The sequence below is a fragment of the Siphateles boraxobius genome, unplaced genomic scaffold (assembly GCF_051911475.1).
Source record: "Siphateles boraxobius isolate OS27281-9 unplaced genomic scaffold, OSU_SipBor_1 8, whole genome shotgun sequence".
NCBI lineage: Eukaryota > Metazoa > Chordata > Actinopteri > Cypriniformes > Leuciscidae > Siphateles > Siphateles boraxobius.
In genome coordinates this window covers 32,280,613-32,303,787 of record NW_027509208.1, presented here as the reverse complement: position 1 = coordinate 32,303,787, position 23,175 = coordinate 32,280,613, and the positions used below count along the sequence as shown (strand labels likewise).

The 23,175-nt window shown below is 38.0% G+C and overlaps 1 protein-coding gene across 4 annotated transcripts in view; it reads right to left on the bottom strand.

Annotated features, from left to right (window-relative positions):
• The window catches only part of scara5 (scavenger receptor class A, member 5 (putative)), a 168,106-nt gene extending 158,897 nt beyond the window's left edge, over positions 1-9,209 (bottom strand). For all 4 annotated transcript variants that reach the window (XM_077219657.1, XM_077219658.1, XM_077219660.1 and 1 more), the window contains exons 1-2: positions 8,918-9,209; positions 6,010-6,134 (exon numbers count right to left, since the gene is read on the bottom strand). In XM_077219657.1, coding sequence (XP_077075772.1) covers positions 6,010-6,124 — 115 coding nt within the window. In that variant the 5' untranslated portion in view covers positions 6,125-6,134; positions 8,918-9,209. The remainder of the gene's footprint in view (positions 1-6,009; positions 6,135-8,917) is intronic.
• Positions 9,210-23,175: the final 13,966 nt, after the last annotated feature.

The following is a 23,175-nucleotide window of genomic DNA, read 5'->3' as shown; positions in this document are numbered from 1 at the left end:
ATCGGCAACAGAGAGCTCCTCGCCATCAAGCTTGCATTAGAAGTGTGGAGACACTGGCTGGAGGGAGCTAAACATAATTTTGAAGTCATCACAGACCATAGCAATCTAGAATATCCCAGAGAAGCTTGTCGTCTCAATCCACGCCAAGCCAGATGGTCCCTCTTCTTCACGAGATTTGACTTCCTAGTTACTTACCGACCAGGATATAAGAATTCCAAAGCTGATGCTCTCTCACGTCTCCATCAACCTGATCTGGAATCTACCAATCCTGAAACCATCCTCCCTCCAGCCATGATAGTCAGTCCCATCCTCTGGTCTTTAGATGAAGATATTCGACTTGCCACTCAAGCAGAACCTGCTCCGCCAGGAGGTCCAGCTCACACCTCTCCGGGCTCTGGACACCCGGGTAGCCAGCGAACCCTCTCGCTCCTAGGTCAACGTTACTGGTGGCCTACTATGGCCCAAGATATCTCCCGATATCTCAAGGGTTGCTCAGTTTGTGCCATCACCAACACTCCCCGTCGACTGCCCGCTGGCAAACTGGTCAAGATCAAGAATTTTTATTGCCAAGTAGTGTTGTGCACATACAAGGAATTTGCTTTGGTAATAAGGTGTTACCGAGGCTGCTATATTCAGCGCCAACTTGAGAAAAACAAAAAAACAGCATGACATGAGGAGAGGTGAGGAGAAAAAAAAGGCGACCCCCAGACTATGCTCCTGTAAGGAGAACAGTCTGGGAACAGGAAAAAACACCTCAGCAACATTAGCACATAAACAGTACACTCTACAAACAAGACATTGCAACATGGTGGGGAGTGGGGGATGGAGGTAGTCCAGCCCAGGCAAGCAGCATCCGGTCCTGCAGCCATTATGGCGCTAGTCACAGACCCGCCTGTCAGACTGGGGGTACGAAGCGGCGAAGGCGTGGGATGGGGTGTGGGTTAGGTGCATATCTGTGTATGTGTAAGTTCATGTGTGTGTAGGCCTGGAGAGAGTCGCTAAGCCAGCACCATAATCTAGGAGCCTCAGTCCGCAGGATTGTCATAGCGATACACAGCAAGTTGCCATGGAGACAACCTTGATCATGTCCCAGGCAGAGTCAACAATCAGCAGGTGTCTGAGGAGTCGGGGAAGGAATGCAAGAGCGGCTCACTGCAGTGCTCTTCCGGGAGAGTTGTTGTTCCAGCAGCGGCCTTGGCCAAGGCCAGTGCTGGTAGGCGGGTGCCGAAACAGATAAGATTGGGATTGTTTGGTCTTCGGGCGAGTAGCCGCATTCAATTTATGCAGGCTATTCTCCTGGTCCGTTTTGGTCTCTGAAACGATCCATTTGCCTTTGCAAAGCTGTGAGCTTCTCCATGATGTTATCCATATTGTGGTTCATAGACCCAGTCTGAGTGCAGACAGCTCTGCCCACCGCTTCAATCATCACGGGCAGCCTTGCGGGGCTTTTGACAGCTGTCACCGTCTCCTTAGTTCCTCGGTAAACCAGGGCAATGCCTAATCCAATCAGCAGAAGACCTGTTATCATGGTGCCGAATAGGTAGATATCTTCAACGTCCTCCACGGAAAGAGCCGCCAGACACACGACCCGCCACCTCTCCCACGCGTCCATCGTGTAGCCAGCTGCGAACGTCCCGGCAGGGCAGTCAGGTTCCCCCGAACCCAAGCTTCTCGTCGAGAAGATGGTGTCAATTGCGTTGAGAGACCAGTTGATCAAATCCATAATTTCTTGGTTTTGGAGAGCAGTGTAGCGAGGGTCTCTCAAAGTACAAGACAGTAGACGTGACGAGAGAAGCAAAGCAGGAGAGGCGAGGGGAGGGAGAGGGAGAGAAAATGCGACCGCCTTCGTTGAGAGCCAAGAGGGAAATTAGTTTTTTTTAGGAAATTAGGTTCCCCTACCCATCCCTCATCGTCCGTGGTCCCATCTGGGAATTGACTTCATGACTGACCTTCCACCCTCAGAGTCCAATACCTGCATCTTCGTCATTGTCGACAGATTCTCCAAAGCCTGCAAGCTAATCCCTCTCCATGGATTACCAACAGCCTTCGAAGCAGCCGAAGCACTCTTTCAGAACGTATTCCGTCATTTTGGTCTCCCTGAGGATATAGTATCCGACCAAGGTCCTCAATTCATCTCCCGTGTCTGGAAAGCCTTCTTCAAACTCCTTGGAGTCTCCATCAGTTTATCCTCTGGTTATCATCCTCAGACCAACGGCCAGACTGAGCGCAAGATCCAAGAGATCGGGAGGTACTTGAGGTCATACTCCCACCAGAACCAGAACAGCTGGAACCGGTTCCTTCCCTGGGCGGAATATGCCCAGAATTCTCTCCGCCAGTCAACCACAGGACTCACGCCTTTTCAATGCATCCTAGGATATCAGCCTCCCCTGTTTCCCTGGTCCGGTGAACCATCAGAGGTTCCAGCTGTTAATCACTGGTTCGAGCAGAGCGAGAGGGTGTGGGACTCAGCTCACGTCCATCTACAACAGGCAGTGCGGAGACACAACACACAAGCCAACGCCAGAAGATCAGAGACAACCCAATACCAACCTGGACAAAAGGTATGGTTGTCTACCCGAGTTATCCGTCTTCGCCTGCCCTGTTGTAAGCTGAGTCCCTCTACATAGGTCCATTTACCATCCAGTGGCAGCTCAACGACGTCACTTACCGGCTCAACCTACCTGCACAGTACCGTATTTCTCCATTCTTTCACGTTTCACTGATGAAAACATATTCTGAACCCTTGTCTCCTCCCCACACAGAACCCGGTGAACCTGAAGTGCCTCCTCCTCCTGAAGTCGCAGAAGAAGAACTCATCTACAGAGTCCAATCCATCATCAACTCGCGACGACGGGGCAATCGACTGGAGTACCTGGTCGACTGGGAGGGGTACGGCCCAGAAGAGCGTTCCTGGGTAGCCCGTGCTGACATACTTGATCCCTCCTTGTTAACCCAGTTCCATCAAGATAATCCCACTCATCCTGCGCCCAGAGGTCGTGGTCGTCCCCGTCGTCACAGTTTCCGGTCGTCTGGAGCCGACCATGGAGGAGAGGGTACTGTCACGGAGCCATCCACATCATCACTCCCGCCCACTGCACCCGATCATTACACCAGATCACAGTCACCTGATTTCTAATCACCGGCACCTGCACGTCATGATTGCACTCACTACTTCACTCACAGTCTCCTGCACCTCAGTGTCTGGTCTCGTCTCTCGATGCTACAGACTCAACTTACCTGATAACCACCCTGAAGATACTTACCTGTTGTCCCGAGGTTCCTTCGTTCATCGTCCTGTGTTCCCTAGTCATCGAGTTTGTCTGTATCCTGCAAAGACATTGTTTCACCGTCAGTTAAGTGTTCACCATATCTGCTATTCATCATCGCACTCAAGTTATCCAGCATCGCTCACTCTGCACTTCAATAAACTTGTTATTTGCTTACATCTACCTGGTCTGCCTTTCTATGGATGTGACACTAATCCTACCCAAGGGGTTTTCAGTGCGTACCATATGCATGCTAAAACCATTTTTGGCGTATAATTGGCACGAGAAATAACATTTGTGGTATAGATACGCACTTTCATGAGATTGTGTTGGTACAGATGTGACGTAATAATGCAAAGATATGCTTGAATTTCCTGCAGAAATCCACCAGTACCACTGGAATAAAAAATATTATTACAAGCTTACTGTTTTGAATCAAGCTAAGGCAAGCAGATAGTTTTGAACACTGGTTGGTTATCCTACTTGCTCAAAAAAATATTTCGGATAATTTTTAACCCAAAAAAGTTACGCACTGCAGCTTTAAGTGAATCTAAGGGGATAGAGAAGGGGAGGTGTAGGCAAAATCTATAGCCGGAGACTTTTGCCTCCATTTGAAAAAATTAAAAAATAGACAATCACCGTTGAGTGTTTCGCTTTTAGTGGTTAGAGTTTTGAGAAAAATACATTGGCATAGTAGGCTAGCCTACCTTGTAATATCAACCAATCATTGTAGATATTTAATTTACATAATAATAACTGCTCCTGCTGAAAATTTAGCTCCTAGCGTAACTATAGAGGATAGAAACTGATCACCATTAAATTTACCATTAAATTGTGCTCTTTTAACACAGACATTTAAATATACAGCAGTATTTTTTATTCTTCAAGTGATAGGTGTGTGAAATAATATTTGCATTGTCTTTATGCATGTGTAGTCATTTTCTTATTTTTTTATATCTAAAGGTAACAAAAAAAACATTTTAAAGCAGTTGAGCAAATATAAACAAACAATCAAAAACAAAAAAGCTACAATTTAGTGTGCTTAATTTATTTTATAACCCAGCTGCCAATGTTCAAAGGGTTTTCTTTACTCTAACATTGCGGCCTAACCAGGCTCGATATTATAATATATTTATATTGATTTTTTTCTCCTAATCAGGCACGGCAGCAATACGCAACGATTCTAATTTAGAAATTGTTTCCATTTCTATTGCAGCTGGAACAAAAACATCTAAAGTATGACAGTGATAATCTCAGATACTGATTACGTGCTTTATTCAATGTTTATTCAATGTTAAAAGTGTCTAATGTGAGTTTGAATATCATTCATAGTAAGGCAATAGATTTTTGTTATAAAAAAAATTTAATCGATATTAATCGCACCCTTTTGTCACACACAAATCATGCATACATAATTTATCTTGTTTAACATATTCATTTTGTCATCATTTGCTATATTCAGCAAAGGAAACCATTAGCTTGAAGGGTGATTCTCACAAAACAGTAGGGATTTTCTCCAAGCTTGATTGCAATCCTCATCCATCAAAACTTTACTAACGAAACATTAGTTTGCTTTATGTAGCCGAGAAGTGTAGTTTGCGTATCCTCTGGCCATACAGCAGTGGGATGTTTTGACGTTCTGTTCAGTCTGTATTTCACACAGAAATGAGGGCTCGTGCTCTTAAGAAACAATCACATAATATGACAACGCTCATGTTTTAAAACTCAACACACTGGAATTAATAATTCACTGAAAACACAATGTGAGTCTCTATTCTGTCTGCCATCTCTGATGGAATCAGCTTGGCTTTCTTTACATTAGCGCTGTTTTGGGCTGACTGTTTGAATGAATACGTTATTGGATAATTGGACTGAAAAATTACCCAGAGTTTAGCTGCTTAAAATGATCTGATTGCAAACAGAGAAGCGAAATTGGGTTAAAGGGTTAGAATTAAAATTTAATCTAACAGCGTGATGTAAATTACAGTAATGACGCAATTTCACATGCTTCATGAATGTATTTGCGTTAAATTATTTCAATGTGTTAAGAATTTGGAATTAATCACATGCATTAACATTTTACCGTTGACAGCTCTAATTTATAGCCGTAGCCTACCGAAATCGACAATGGATTTTAGAATTAAAGGAAACAAAAAGGTTCAAACAGTCAACTCAAACTCAATGTGAACAGTCAAGTGTATTCAGTGAAAAATATTGTTTAAGTCACTCAGTACATATTTTTAATAATGTTAAAATAATTTGATTATATATTTATCCATTTGGTTGCGAGTGCAGTGCGCTTGCAAAGAGACTCTGCCCACACGCTCCTCTGATTGGCCGTGATCATGTTTTCTGTGGACAGACAAACTGCTTGCTGCTGAGATCTCATCGCATCGCATCTGGTTGTGACACAGTGTTAGAGAGACTGCAGCTGTGTGTCTACAACATTTTCTAAAACTTTGGTGAGAAGTAGTAAAATAGAAATTGATCTGTAATTAGCAAATATAGCAGGGACTGATTGAGGTTTCTCAATAATTTGAGTGACGACAGCAATTTTGAGATCTTCAGGGACAATATGACAGAAAGGGCCTGTCTTGATCAAAAGCAAAATGGAAAGATGTCAGATAGACAAACCGTACAAAAAGAGGTAGACGCAATCAAAGAAGATGTTTATTTCATAAATAACTTTGTGTTTGATGGTGTGCAGTGCAGGTAATAAAGAAATACTAAAGAAGATACAAACCTTCTTCACATAGGTTGAGTTTTGATAGATTCATCCCATCGTAGCCCTCCTCATAAAATGAGCTGTTATCCCTATCTTCACTGTTGGTGGTCAGATACATTGCCTTGTTCTCCATTCACAACCCACTGCAAAAATGGCAAACAAATGGTACAAAAGAAGTTATTCAAGGAAAGAACAAGCCGTTGTCAGTGGCAAATTAGTTGCAAATGAAGCAGATTTTGATTTTATTGACAAACCTCTCAAAACAAAATACTCCGCAGAGAACAGACAAAAAAACTGAAAGAAACGTATAGCTTACTTACCCAAACAAACAAATCATTGAAAAATTATGAAAAACCATGGAAACAAACTGAAGACTATAGGCAACAGATTTAAAACCCACCTTAAACAGACATAAACACAGATTGCCCATTGTAGCGGTGACTAACAAGGGATTTAGTTAGATTTATACAATTGTAATATACAATTTGGCCATCTTTACACTTAAAGAACTGTTTGTACCATTTGACTTTCTCACAAATAACAATGTCCTACAATGAAAATAGTAATTATTACATAGAGTTCATCAACAAAGGTACAAAATTACATATAAAGAAGCATCTGATTTTGTTACATGTGATCTACACCACATTAAAATTATATATACTATACAGTATAGAAAAAAATGGATGAAAAAATGCCTAATTACTACTTACAGAAAGTAACATTTTTAACAACAGAAAGTTACTTTCAAAAGGTGATTGTAGTCATGTTGACATCAGTGTGTCTATCTGAACTATAAACTTTTATCCCAGTACGTCTGCAATAATCTGAATTATTGTATGACAGAATAATAATTTGAAAAGACTGTTTGTGAAGCTTTTTAATATCCATTCATGATAACTGATCTCTCTGGATCAGATCTGAATGTTCACTGTGATCGTACTTGTCAAAGGTTTAATAGACATAGAGCCGAATCACTGTCATTTACGAATATGATTGTTATCATTGTCACTTTGAATAAAAACACCTGCTAAAAGAATGAGTGTAATTATTTGTTTGACTTTATTACAATTGTTTTTAGGAATATTGTATTTATTTTATTTAATATGTTATAGGTATCTCACATGACAAGCACATATTGGAATTGCTCATGAAAAAATATTTGCATTAGTCAATAAAGATTGTGTTTAGTCAATTAGGTGTATTTTTATTTAAAAACTATAGTTTTATATTTAGCATTTATTAAGGACATCAAAATGAGTATGGCTTCACTGACCCTCACAGGTAATGTATAAAAACAAAATGTTTAGAAATGGTTTGTGTGAAAATATTACAAAGTCTGTAAACAGGACGTTAACACGGGCCAAAGACAGGACACGCTGAAGATGGACGCAAAGAGGGGAGAAAATACTGCACAAGGCACAGCAATCTCCCTGTTCGTTCAGCTCGAAATCTAGGAAGAAAAATATAAATATTGTATTGGGGGTGGGGGTTCATATGAATGTATCTCTGAAGGGAACTGACTGTCTTCAGAAAAGTTTTGATATCGGAATCAACCAATTTGCTAGTAAAAAATGCTTGGTGCATCACTAGAAATGTTGATAACATTGTTTAAACACTATCACAATCATAGATGTGGGAAACTGCGTAGTTAAGGTGATTAAGAGTTATGATCAGGAGTCTTCTATATTAGATATTGTAACTTAATAACTGTAACAAGAAAAATATTCCACCAAAGCCAGAGAACTGGACTATTCTCCATCACTGCATAGTCTGTGCATGGCTTCTATCAGGATAAAGCTCACACAAAAGTCAAAGTTTGAAGAATCTACTTCTGCCTGAATGATCATTGTAACCACCGTTTACTTCTTACAAAACAAACAGAGTCCAGTTTAAAAATGTAATTAAAAAGCACTCTATCTGGTCTCTCTGATTACACAAGTGCACACTGACAGTTTGGCACAAAGCGTGGACAGCACTGTGAGCTCATGTGGCTGCTATGCAACTCAGATTACTGTAAATCTACTGGATAATGGAGACAAAAAAGAGAGCAAACCTCTCTGCTCTGCAAACCTTTTCACTTTTTCAGTTCCCACATCTGTCTCTAATAATTGTCTCTTTACAGTGCAGACTGCATCTTACATGAGAAGTTGTATAAGTTTGGTGCAGCATTCTGTTTCAAAAAGCAAAATAACACAATGTATTACACAAAATAACACAACGATGAACGACTTCAAAAAGAGAACATGTTTATCATTATGATAAATGACTTCACTTATCTATGTTATAACTACAGTAAATACAGATATATGCTTTGTGCTAAGGTTGAGGATGGTAACATAATGTATGTCCCTTTAATGAGCAATTATTGTGCAAAAAACCAATAAACTGCCATGCCTTGCTTATCCCATACATTACTAGGTAGAAAAGGTTAGACATTGTGTGCTGTGGCTAGTAGATAACCTGAAAGATTCGGTTGAAATACTTTGGTATTTTTAGATAAAAATATTTTTTTTTTAAAGGAATAACTATCCACAATAGAATTAAGTTAAACCAAAGATTACCAAGGTTCATGCATTGTGTGTACCACCCTCAATACATCTTCACAAATACCATCGTAGTCTTAATCTGACTGTAAGTGGTGAAATTCCAATATACAAGACAATACAAATCTGCTGTGCTGTAGACTAGCATAGTAGATATGAGACTTGAACTAAATGATTGTATGACAACAAAAATATAGAAACTTTTTTGATCGCAACCACTTTTAGGCAGACGAGGCAGAAAAATAAAACAAGTAGACAGCGATCCTGACAAATACAAAATGTGCATGAAAACATTCTACAATGTTTTACTTTCTCAATTCGACCTGTCAGCTCTTAACTACATCATCACCAGAAGAAAAAAAGGCTGTTTGTGTCATTACCGGAGTCAAGAGGGTGCTGAAAGCCGCAGGTTCTTGTTCAAACTGATGCTCTCACTGGTGGAGACTGAGACTGCGCAGAGCAAAGATCCGTCAGCTAAAAACTAATATATTTTTGTTGTTGTTGTTGTCGCGCTACACGGACCAGACCTGCGTAACGTTTTTCTGTAAGTTCTGTGTACAGAGCAAATATATTCTTGCCTCAATCCATCGTCAAGCGTCCTTCGCAATCAAGAAAGTGTCCGATTTCACGCGACTCCCACATGTGGGAAAACACACAAAAGTGCTTCCCAGGGTTGCCAGATTGGGTAGACTAGTACCCTAACATTCAATATTGTTACGAGTAGGCTACATGCAGACCAGAAAAGCGCTTATAGCGAGAGAGCTTATCACCATGATACGGTTCACAACCGGCATTAGGCTATTTTTATGGAACAATACAAGATATGCTGCAGGTAAAAGAAAATAATTAATTGCAGGGATAATCACATTGTAATACAGTTTTTTACAATTTCCTAAACTCTTAAAGGAGAACTCCGGGCAATTTTTAAGTTAATCTTGATCGTTATACCTTTGTGAGTACTGTCTATAGAAAAAAAACCGAACCGGATTGGTGCTTGCAACACGGAGCTGCGACCGCAAATGCCCAGAGCTCCCCTCAGCTAAAACGGCAGTTAGGTAAGCCAAAATAATTGTACTAGTTTTGTAGCCAGCAACCCACAATTTTTTTTGTATTATTATTCTTTGATGACTCACATCTTCATTTTTTGTTTCCTCGGAATTTTGGAGTTCTTCATGTGACGTGCAGAGATTATGGCTCTTCTCGCTTCTAAGCTTTTAAAACACTTCAGGTTGGACACAGACACAGTCTTAAAACATGGAATTCGCTGTGGTCCCACTTATACAGGTTATCAGGGGCGTAATTTGTGGGGGGGATGGGGGGGATATTACCCCCCCCCAATATTTAAATCTATGCATTAAAACCCCCCCATTATTTATACCATGATCACAATATCAGGAGGCATACCCAAACTTCAACCCCCCCAATGTTCAAACCAAATCTACGCCCTTGCAGGTTATCAAGGTGCTGATGGACTGAACATTTACGCTAAGGAGGCATGAGATGATCGAAGATTTGCGTTTCATTGCTGAATTTAATACCAGATAACTCTTTAGAGGTACGTTTTTTTAATGTAATGTCAGCTGTGATGAATTACTTGGATGGTTATTGTACGCAATTCCAAAATTATAAATTGAAGTCCTTTAGATGTATTTCAGGTAAATGCTGTTAAAGAAATACTGTAAGTGTTGGTGTATGATAATATTGTAAAGACTCACAAATTTATCAGCAACCAACCTGATGTGTCCTTTTTGATCATTTCTGAACCCAGCTCATCAAAAATTTCAAAAAGACAGTAGAACTTCTTTTCTCCTCAAAAAAAGACGGTTCTTTTCCGCGAACCGGTTCTTTCGGACAGTCCGTTTCAATGAACCGGTTCAAGAAATGGTTCGCGTTTGTGCCGTTCCGAATTATGGCAACAGAATGCGAAAACAAAATAACTTATTTTCATCGTCTTCCTTTCCATGACCTCGAGATTCTGCAGTTGTGTCTTTGTACTACAACTTGATGCGCAAACTCCCATAGGCCTACAAGTCAGAGTTTCCGTTGTCCGGTAATTACCGGACATTAGCCGGGAAAAAAAATGAAATGTCCGACAAAATTAAATCTCTCCGGTCAAATTGTCCGATTAAAATTGACTAATAATCCCGCCCCCCTAATACAATGAATTTGAGAATAAGCCTAAAATGTATAAAGCAAAAATACACCGAACTTTGCCTATGTTATAAATATAAAGGAACAGGCACTACCGTTTGAAAATGATGAAACCACATCGCATGCTGCATTTCAAATAAAGCGCACGCCTAAAACGGCTGTAATAGACCTAAACATCGAACGATTGAGTGAGACGTTTCAAATATACATGAATATCAGTCACATGACCTATTACGTCATCCGCTCTTTTTCCAGTTGACTGCCGCCATCTTGAGTACCTGCCGAGTACTGTCTACAATACTGACGGCATTAGCTAGGAAGCAGATTTTTATCAGTTAATCGCGATCTCACATCTCTGTTAATATCAATTAAGCTGACTGCACAATGAATCTTTCATAATATATACACTTTGTTTGTTAAAATTAGGGGATTTGTCAGCATACAGAGCTCTGAACAAAAAGTCAGTTTTGAGCAGTTAGGGGAGTCTATCAGAGCTTCTGATTGGCCTTTGCGTTGAAGAAATCAACACGTATGTCTGTGATTGGCTATATCGCTCAACGCTGCAAACGTGTTTTAAAAGGAAACTCTGGCCTGTAAATCTTTTCAATTTTGTTTTAGTTCTTGTTGCTTTTCTGCAAAAAGTATTAGTTTTTATATGTTTTATTCATAGATATTTCCAGTTTGCGGGAGTCCCGCGAATCGTTTTATTCTCCCTGCAACGCGCAAACACACAGAGAGTGCCTTGCCGCTCGAACTCGGCCATCAAATCTAGTCCCGCGCCGCACTCTTTTGCATTGGGAGTGGACGTCTCTAGATCAAGGGCCCGGCCCGAGGATAGTGACGGGAAATATCGGCCCGCAAGTTCGGGCTCGGACAGAGAATAAGCTCTAGTTCCTTTGCGACTGATGTATCGATCTTGCCGAATCAGGTACTCAAGATGGTGGAAGACAAGTTTTAGAATTGAGTGACGTCAGTGAGGAGACGTTGGTGACATCATCTGATATTCATGTATACCAGGCAGACTAGCCTTAAAAGCTTTTTTCAGAGGCCAGACGATGGTGAATCAGGAACATCTCATTATAGCCTGTAGATCAGTGGTTCTAATCCGCGCACTTGTTCAGTTTTTTTTTTTCTCTCATCAAAACTGAATAGCATATGTTCATCAGTGCATGGTTACAGTCTATATCAAGCAGGGACACGTTTGTGTGCATTTTATTTTGTGATTTCACCGGAATGAATAAATCTCCTCAACGGCGATAGATTGAAACGCGCGTCCGAGTGAAGATTGCGGAACTCGCGCAGCGCGTCGTCCATGCAACTGATAGCAGCGGACAGCGCTCAGCTTGATTTCAAAAACAACAGATTTTAGCGCTAGATCTCTTTAATAGCGAACTAAACTAATAATCTGCTAGTTAACTGGAGATGTTTTATTTATTAGGTACACCGTGCCTCAATGTTTCAATAAGTGAATGTGTGTGAAACCATAGTAAAAAACAATTGGCGTTGATTTTCCGTCTATTTGAAAGTTAAGCTAATAATAACAACATGTTGCATTCTATACGGCCTGATTATACCAATTTTTTAAGTTACATAGACTGCCTCCAGTTTTCCTCAACTTGACTAATTAAGAGGCGATATTTGACCGGCATATCATCAGAATGTCCGTAAAACGAAACCTCTGCCTGTGACTTTGACGGCACCATTTTTTTATAGCGGAAACTCTGCTACAAGTAGGCTACTACGCGCTAAAGATTACCGCATTTGCAGCGAACACTTTGACAAGGATGACTACACAGACACACACAACACAGCGGGGCCGGTTGAAGAAAAAAGTGATTCCATGGACAAAGACGTGTGCAACCACTGTGGAGGTAATGTAAACTTTATTTATCCTTCCATTTGGGCGTTGTGTTGTCTCTGTGTAGTCATCCTTGAACGACACAAATGTGAACCATTTCTTCTTCACCTACACACTGCTATTTACCTTTGGCTACAACTGAGTTACCATGGGCGCAAGACTACAGCTAGTCGTCTAAAACACTATTTAGGTGAATTTAAACAATGGCTAAGTTGCTAAACGCGTCTTGTTCACATGTAAGGGCCCTGTTCATGTTGGACGGGCATTTTAATAACATTTTGAGTCTGTTAAGAGGCACAAAGACACTCTTTATGTATATGCCCTCATAACTGCCGTTTTAGCTGAGGGGGAGCTCTGGACTTAGGTAAAGTTGGTTATATATTTGCATATTCGCACATTCGCGGACTTCCGCGTTCAATAACTCGTGAACTAAACGTTGTTGCTACACACAACACCTATCACAAATAACTACAAATAAAACACCAAAAGCTACAACATAAATTTCCTCAAAACGATCGTTCCTGCGTACTGGACAAAATACATTGATCTCTACGCGCAGGCTGCTAAGAAGGGACCATCTGCAAAGTGCAAACCCGAAGGAAAGCTCGTTTTGAGGAGATTAAAAAACAATGTTATTTGTGTAGTAACAATATTCAGCTCACGAGATATTGAACGCGGAACTCCGCAAATATGCGAAGCGAATATAAAAAGCAACTAATGGCTAGTTCACACTACAGGATTTTAAGCCCGATTTAAGCCCGATTTGCAAGTTAACGAGCTCGCCGACAGGTCGGGCTGTAATCGCGCGCAAATCTGCGGGTGATCCGCGCTCGCCAATCTTTAAGTGTGAAATACTAAACGACGCATCAAAAACGCTCGCTGACACATCGCCGACGCGTCACCGACGCCAAACAAATATCTAGCATGCCAAATATCTGGAGCTGTCGGCCGACTCGAAAGCGTGTGGTGTCACGTGTAGTTGCGAGCTACAGCCAATGAGAGAGCAAGGCATAGGTTGAGGTCACCGAAAGAAAAATAACAGCAGCACCAGCAATGGCTTCAAGGAAATTATGGAACCAAGAAATGGAGCAAAATTTAATAGAACTCTGTAGCACGGACAATCCCTGCTGCCTGCGTGCGCTTATCCAGCCTTTGACCCATATTCTTTTTTTCTCCTTTTTTTTCTTGGTTCTGAACAGACCATTGCGCAAACAACTTGCACCGCCAATTTTGTCCCGGTGTCCATTTTCAAATAGACGTAATTAACACCTGTTTCGCGATAGTTCCCATCCACATCTCGCGTGTGTTTTCGTGACTAAACGTGGTTTGGGGTACCTGAGTCGTTGAGTGACAGAGTTGTTGTCAGCTCGTGTAGTGTGTAACCCCCTGTTGCAGATCATTCATGTAGTATCGCGTAGTGTGAACAGCACAACGACTTCAAGACTCCAGAGCAAGTCATGTAGTGTGAACAGCACACCGATCTGCCGACGTTTAAAGTTGTGTAGTGTGAACTAGGCATAAGTTGCAGACTTGATCGTGTTGGACCTTCAGGACCACATAGCCTACGTAGACAGCACCATGAACATAGTCAAGTTTTAAAAAAAAACAACAACCAGGGTAAAATAGTTTCAGGTTTGATATTTGCTGCATATTCGCCTAGACTGCTTTAGTGTACTTTTGTGTAGGCTATTGTACATACAGTACGCAAAAAGTTTTATGTAAACGTTACAGTAATTCACCAAAGGGATTTTTTCATGTTCCAAAGGTTGTAGTATGTTCCTACTGACCTGACTGACTTACTACAGGTGGAATTTTGACAGTACCTCCCTTACTGTACATTCAGTATACAAATATTAATTTAAAAAAATTACAGTAATTCCCCTAAAGTATTTTTTCCTGTTCCAAAGGCTGTAGTGCTTTCCTAGTGATCAGACTGACTTACTACAGGTGAAATTTTGACAATACCTCCCTTACTGTACGTACTGAAGGGTTGGGGTCAGAACCCCTTGTCTCTTCAATTTAATTATATATATATCCTTATATATATATATATATATATATATATATATATATATATATATATATATATCCTTTTGAATGATTATTTCATTCTCATTAAAAATTCAACAATCAAGTATGTATCCTAATCATTTCTATATTCATTTTCTTTTAGGTGCATTCCAGTGTGTGCCCTTGGGTTGTGTTCACATGTAAGGGGCCTTTTGATGATAATTGTCTTGGGATTCAGAGAGCGGCGAGAGAGATTCTGTACTCATGTATTACATATATATTATATATATTGTAAGTAAATCAAAACCAAATGATTTACAAGCTTTTAACTTCATGAGGTGCAATGGCAAGGTATCTAACACCGGAGACGTCATTGGTGAATCTGTGTCTGGTTTGACATTCCTTTACAGTCATTTTTAAAGTCCATCAACCTTTTGACATGTTCAGAAATCCCATCCTGGAAACTCCCTCTGCATACATTCAGTCTTTTACAGCCAATTGGTCAAACATAAAATCTTGAACTGTCATTATTTCTGGAAGACCCCTTAGGACTTTTGCATATAAAACTCGTCGTCCCTTTGTCCTCTTTTTCTGGACCTTTCCATCATCGCTGTATCTTCTGTATCTTTGTCCGCAACACATAGACCGTAATGATGGCATTTTTCTCCTTTCTTTTGCAAAGCTCTTTCTAATACATTTTCAATTCCTCTCTACTCTGTCACCATCATCTGCTTAATAAATGCTTACAACATTCAGTGCGGTATGTTTTTCTTTATAAAGCATTTTCATAATAAAAATATTTATAAAACAAGTTACAGTGTTTTCCTTAATAAACCAGCTTCACAATAAAAATCTTTATAAAACAAGTTGAGGTGTTTTTCTTAATCTATTTTCTCAATATATGGTTACAATGATTATTAATACAAGTGTTTCAAAGTGAACACTTTCTGAATAAATTGTTTAACAACTACTTATGGTACCTTTCATTATAAAAGCACTTTTTATTAGTTACAATTGTGGCTTACTATGACCCATAAATACTTCATATTCCAAAAGCCATGATTAGAATAGAATAATTGCATATTTCATAACAATATCCACAAATCTGCATCTATATATCTGTCTTAGTTGACTTGTTTAAGTTTGAGGGTCAATTTATACATACTTTCACCTATATTTTCATTAAGTGAACATATCATGTGTATTTCTTTAGGGAGTGGAGTAAAGGGGCATATTATAGTGAAATGTTTTATCAGCCTGTTAAGGTGGACTGCTCTTCTGATAATGAGCTCAGGCCTTCTTCTGCCTCGAAGAGAACTGTTTGTCAGTGTTCTGTGTGTGTGTGCGTTTGATATTCTTTGCAGGTTCTGAACTTTGTGATATACAACATTCTCGGACCCTGGAAGAAGGTCACCAAGGACTTAAATCTCGGAAATGGACGACAAATATTCTTATTCATCATTGGTCGGGTCCCCTGGTATGGAGCTCGACAATATGTTTCCACAATTCTCTATTCTTGGCGATGCTGATGATCACTTTAGTTTCCTCTTCTCTTTCGAAATGGGTGAGTGACTGACGTCTCTTCGCTGCGAGGAGAGCTATTTGATTCCGGGCTTTTTGACTTTTGTTGTACTCGTCAATATAGCTCCGGATTTTATGTCTGAAAGTTAAGCGAGGAGCTCCTCGCTTGTTCTTATCACAGACTTCTGAATGATAGATGGCATAGATGTGGGCTGGTTCGCTGTCTTCCATGCGAAGACAGTGGCCCACGAACTCTAGCTGTTGCTTGCGGATGGTCACGCTGACTGGACATTGCTTGGTCAGTCTGTAGAGTTCCTTGTTTTTCATATGGGCATCTGCTTGTCTAATTCCCAACATGGTTCGCTAGCACTTTCTCGCAAACACATCCAGTTCTTCCTCTAGAGCTTTCGTTAGAACCCATGTCTCGCAGCCATAAAGCAATACAGATAGACAAGTTGCATTAAAGAGCCGAGTCCTGAATTCTATCGTTGGCTTAGGTGGTGGAGCGGTAAGCAGATTCTTTAACTTGGTAAAGGCCACCCATGCAAGAGAGATATGATTTCTGACGTCTTTCTCCGTCGATATGATGTAAGATCCAAGATACTTGAATTCGTTTACGATTTCAACATCCTTTCCGTTTATTAGTAAATGTTTATTGTCACTGGAAGCATTCATTTGCAATCAATTCTGATTAACGGCGATATACCCACTTATCTATCAAAAATGTATTATTGTTTAGACTTTATGTTGTCTTAGCCAATCAGAAGTAAACAATTATGTAATGCATGTCCTTGGTAAAGGTATAATTGTGTGAGATTTTTGTGGAGGTAGAGTTGGCTTGCAACCTCCTCGTGACTTTGACACTGACTCTACCAATTTAACTGCAAACTATTCTTCAGTAAAATTTTACTTATTTGATTGAATTTCACGACTCCTGGTCTTCTTTCATCATATTATCTGGTCCTGGGTCTTACAACTGTACCCCCCCCCCCCCCCCCCCCCAAAAAAAAACAGTACAATAATCAAATAATTTTTTCATGTTTCAAAGGCTGTAGTGCTTTCCTAGTGATCAGACTGACTTACTACAGGTGAAATTTTGACAATAACTCCCTTACTGTACGTACAATAAACTAATAAGTTCAAGAAAAAAATACTGTAATTCCCCTAAAGTATTTTTTTCCTGTTCCAAAGGCTGTAGTGCTTTCCTAGTCACCACACTGACTTCCTACATGTGAAATTTTGACAATAACTCCCTTACTGTACAATTATCAAATATATTTATGTAATAAACATTATTACATGTGTTTATTACATATGTTTATGTAATAAACTGTAATTCACCTATAGTGTTTTTTCATATTTATATTCCAAAGGCTGTAGTGTTTTCCTAGTGATCAGACTGACTTAGTACAGGTGAAGTTTTGACAATAACTCCCTTACTGTACATACAATAAACTAATAAGTTCAAGAAAAAAAAAATACTGTAATTCCCCTAAAGTATTTTTTCCTGTTCCAAAGGCCGTAGTGCTTTTCTAGTGACCACACTGACTTACTACAGGTGAAATTTTGACAATACCTCCCTTACTGTATGTACAGTACACAAATATGTTCACAATCAAATTACAGTAATTCACCAAAATGGGTTTTTCATCTTCCAAATGTTGTAGTATGTTCATAGTGACCACACTGACTTTACTCTACATACAGTACACACATAATTTTATGAAAACATACTGTAATTCACCAGCTCCCAGAAAGGGCATTTTTGCACACTACTTGTTTAAATAGTGGCTTTGCCTTTACATTATTTTTTTATTTTTTTGCTGAAACGTTTTCTTTATTTGATAACGTCATTATTTGTAATATTTTTTCAGGCACAATTATAACACTTAAGAAATAATCTGTAAAATGTCTTTTTTCAAATGTCTATGCAGAAAACGGGGGATGACAGTTTTTAATGTCGACACAAAATATAATTCAGAATATGAAACTAAAAACTCAGTAAAGCACATGGATACAAGAACTCAATTATTTTGATCACACATAGTATTTACATTCAACAGTACAACAGTATTTAAATTACAACAGTACGTCAAGCATGTTAATTCACATTGATTCAAAACACACCATCATTTTTCAGGCAACAAAGCAATTAGCAATTTTTTTTGCGAGACATAGACATCTCTTACATTTAAGCAAGCTAATATAAACCCTTCTTCTTAACTCTTAAGACAGTAATCGACACGTATGACTCTTACTACAGTTATCCACAGATAACCTCTGCTCTTGTCCTTCTAATCATTACCTTGTCACTCTAAAGGTAATTAAGTTTCAGTGTCATCTTGACAGCCACTATCGCTGGAAACATTTACAGTGTCATATTCCACAAGCTTAGGAACACGTGTGGTCTTTGATTTAAGAAAGGCAAATCATTATGATGCGTTTGGTGTTGGAACGTAGATGACACAGCATTTCTAATCAATTTCATTATACAGGGCCACAAACACAAGATCATCGAGACCGAACAAATGATCCAAATTACCATCATCATCACATTTGTCACATTAGTAAAAATACCTTTAAACCATCCCCATCCAAAAGACAATGAATTAGTCATCTGTCAGAGTCTTTGCTACGAAGCTCAAATTCTTCATCCCTTCTTCAATGATATGGCCCCTCTCATCATTATCTGTAATGTATGTGCAGCATTTTCTCCCACTATCACACAAACTCCAGCTTGTGATGCCGTCAGCTGGTCTAAAACTAAACCATTGTGCAAAGCCGTCAGTCTCAGTCTTCTCAGCTCCTCCTTGATGCCTTCCATCATAATTTTTTTCGTGGGTATGAAAGAAATCAGTTCATACCTGGTTACCTGTACCTCTTGCACACTGTATATACAGTACACTGTAAAAAAAATCCCAATTTTACTGAAAATAACTGTGATTTTTTTGACGATCATTTTCTTTAATTTTAAATTATACTCAAAACACTGTAAAATTACAAATAATATCTGTAAAATAAAAATTCAGCTGTTATTTTAGGTATTGTGACATTAATGACAAATTACAGTAATTCACATTTTTTATACAGAAAATTGATTGTATTTTTCATACAGTATTTTTTCTGTTTTCTTAAATTACATAAAAATGTATGTAAAATTACAAATATAATCTGTAATTTAACAGAAACAAAACAGTTAAATGATAAAATGGTCAAATGACTGTCAGCTCCCCAAAAAACTGTAAAACTTAAATTCCATCCTAAATTAAATAAACTGAAAAACACTGTTATTTTACAGGTATTTCCTGAATAATCACGATCATATACCTTCATTGTAAAAAAAAAATCGTAAAAAAATGGTCAAATGACTGGCAGCTACGGCTGCCAAACAAAAAACATAAAATTAAAGTAAAATATGCTAATTTAAATAAACCGAAAAAACACTGTTATTTTACAGGTATTTCCTGCATTATTATGATCAAATACACTCAAAAAAATGATTCAAGCCCTTCTTAGAGGTGACACATTTAAATCTAATTTGCTTTATTTAAATAAATCTATTTAAGATCATATGTGTAAATATATTTAATTGGTTTAACTAAAAAATTATTAATAGCTCCACTCAAAAAAAATATTCATTGGATGAACTCAATTAATTTGTGGGCAGGATTTCCATCCAATAAATATATGTAGCCCCAACTCAATCTGAGTACATCCATTCAACAGAATGTAAATCAGTTAGCCTAACTCATTTGTAATAAATAGATGCAAAAGAATATAAACGAGAGAGGCTAGCTTATTTTTAACAAATACTTATCACTAACCAGAATGACTTTATTTCTGTCAGGCGTCTACACATGTTTTATTGAGAATTAACAGGGGTTTAACTCTGTTTTCCATTTGAAGTCACCATAACAGTGATCAATGATTCCATTAGTTGGGCTCTTAACTCTTATTATATCTATTGTCTTTTTTTGCTGCTGTGACAGTGTGTTTGTTAAACACATTTGGAGCAGCAAAGAAAGCTAAAGTGAAATGAGATCAGCTGATGATGGTTGATGGTTTTATAATCATCATGAACCAGACTGATTCACTGAGGTATTTTAATCTAACAATTATGTTTTTTTCACAACAAACCTTGTTACTGCAGCATGAGATCAAGCATTATTATAACAATAAGTTTGAAAACTTTAACGAACATGAGCACAAAAAATCAGTTTCTGATGAGACACACAGACATCAACAATCAGCGTATGAATCTCAGCAATGGTGACAATCACAAATATTTAGATAAACAGATTAATTCAGAACATCACTGAAAAGCTACTAATTCACAACAAACACAACAGCAAAAAATAAAAGCAAATATTTAGAATCAAACAAAATTATAGGACAGTTCAGCTGCATAATTTATTCATGTTGCAATGCATGCTGGGAGTTTTGTACTATGGTGGTACCCAGCATGCATTGCAGCAAAGTACTTTTGATTGTCACCATTGTTGAGATTCATACGCTGATTGTTGATGTCTGTGTGTGTCATCAGAAACAGACTTTTTGTGCTCATGTTCGTTAAAGTCTTCAAACTTAGTGTTATAATATTCCTTGATCTCATGCTGCAGTAACACAAGGTATGTGTTGTGAAAAAAAAACTTGAAAACATAATGGTTAGATTATAAAAACCTCAGTAAATCATTCTGTTTCATAATGATTATAAAACCATCAACAGGTAACCATCATCAGCTGATCTCATTTCAGTTTAGCTTACTTTGCTGCTCCAAATGTGTTTAACAAACACACTGTCACAGCAGCCTAAAAAGACAATAGATATAATAAGAGTTAAGAGCCCAACTAATGGAAACACTAATCACTGTTATGGTAACTTTAAATGGAAAACATAGTTATAAACCCCTGTTAATTTTCAATAAAACTTTTGTAGACATCTGACAGAAATAAAGTCAATCTGGTTAGTAATAAGTATTTGATAGAAATAAGCTAATCAAGTCACTCATTTATATTCTTTTGCATCTATTTGATACAAATGAGTTAGGTTAACTAATTTACATTCTGTTGAATGGATGTACTCAGTTTGAGTTGAGGCTACATATATTTATTGGATGGAAATCCTGCCCACAACTTAATTGAGTTCATCCAATGAATATTTTTTTGAGTGTACCTTCATTGTAAAAAAATCGTAAAAAAAGGGTCAAATGACTGGCAGCTGCGGCTACCAAACAAAAACCATAAAATTAAAGTAAAATATGCTAATTTAAATAAAGTGTAAAAAACTTTAAAATAAATTTGATGTCACCATGATTGGGATCAGTGTCTGCTTTAGTTGGGGTCATGACCCTTGAGATTTAACTTATGCTTTTCTCTGGCTGCTTTAACTGTGTATTTGATACACTTTTGTCATAAATGCTGGAGAAAATATCAGATGATCTCGATCATTAATTGATGATGTTATAGTCATCGTATGATGATCTGATTCACTGATGTGACAGTCAAATCTCTGTAGATGATATATTAGATTACAGAGTATGTAGGTGGAAATTAGCTTTATACAAAGTCTTTAATTAATGTCATAATTTTTCACATGACCCTTGAATATTGAGGTATCAGTATTATAACAACCTGCATTTAAAAAATATATCTATATATATACTACAAAAAAAAGTTTTGTCGTTTTTTTAGTTGTATAGAAACATCAAGAATCAACATATGACATTTTTTTTTTCATTGTCACCATTGTTGTGATTCATACGCTGATTCTTGATGTCTGAGTGAGTTTATATGATCCTGTCAAATATTTTCTGTATAATGACTTCATGAAATCTGAATATCACAGCACTGGAGAATGTTTCATAGAAGCTTTGGCATGCAAAATGAATAACTAATATTTAATGACATAATCACATATTATACTTCAGATGGTATCAATGCAGCCGGACTCTACATGATGACTATTCTCACTACGAAGTGACCAACATTATCTGATCTGAGTTTCTCTTAGACTCTTACTATTACAAATATGCATCAGAGACACACAGTTAATGCAGCCGGAGACACATTAAAGTTCAACACTAAAAGTTCAAGAGCCCAACTAAAGCAAATACTGATCTCCATCATGGTGACATCAAACTTTATTCTTTTCAATAAAGCTTTAACTTCTAAACCTCTGTTAATTCTCAATAATAATATTAGTATGAAAGAAATAAAGTCTGGATTGTAATAAGTGAAGATTCTGCGATCCTGAGAGATCTGGTAGTGTTTAATGTTCTGTTGGGGTTTAAAGTGTTTCTGTATGGTGTGTTTCGTGTGTCGCCATTGTGTTGAAGCGTAGAACCTGAGCTTCAGTCCAGGATGAGCAAATAAACACTGTTGAAATGCTGCATGTTTCTTTATTTAAGTGACAGTAACTGTGCAGTTGCTGATGTAGTGACGTATATAGTCAAAGCAAATCATGCATGTAATTAACTGCATGTTTTTTAGTAAATAAATCAGAAAATAAATGTGAAATAACTGTTTTAACTGTGTGTTTTAACTGTGTGTTTCTGTTAAAAAAAGATTAATGAAGATTTCTGTAAAAGTATTTTGCACTTATTTAAATTAGGATATTTTACATTAATTTTATGGTTTTTGAATGGCAGTCGTTGCTGACAGTCATTTGACTGTTTTGTTATTGGATTTTTTACAATGAAGGTGTTTGATCGTAATAATTCAGGAAATAGTTGTAAAATAACAGTGTTTTTCTGTAGAAAAAAAATTAAGGAAGATTTCTGTAAAAGTTTTTTGCATTTCATTTAAATTACGATATTTTACTTTATTTTTACGGTTTTTGTTTGGTAGCCGCAGCTGCCAGTCATTGACCGTTTTTTTACGATTTTGAATCGTAAAAAATGAATATTACTTAACCTGTTAAGCACTGGAGCCATTTTTGAGTTGTTTCGTCTGAGAGACACGCATAAAAGTACAGACTCATAACTCCAAAACTGTAACAAGGAGAGTCAAAAGGGAGGTATTGTTTGATAGAACACTTTTCAAATTTTTTGAAAATATAAATTACATTAAATTTGGACATTCTCCTGCTGAGAAACTGCT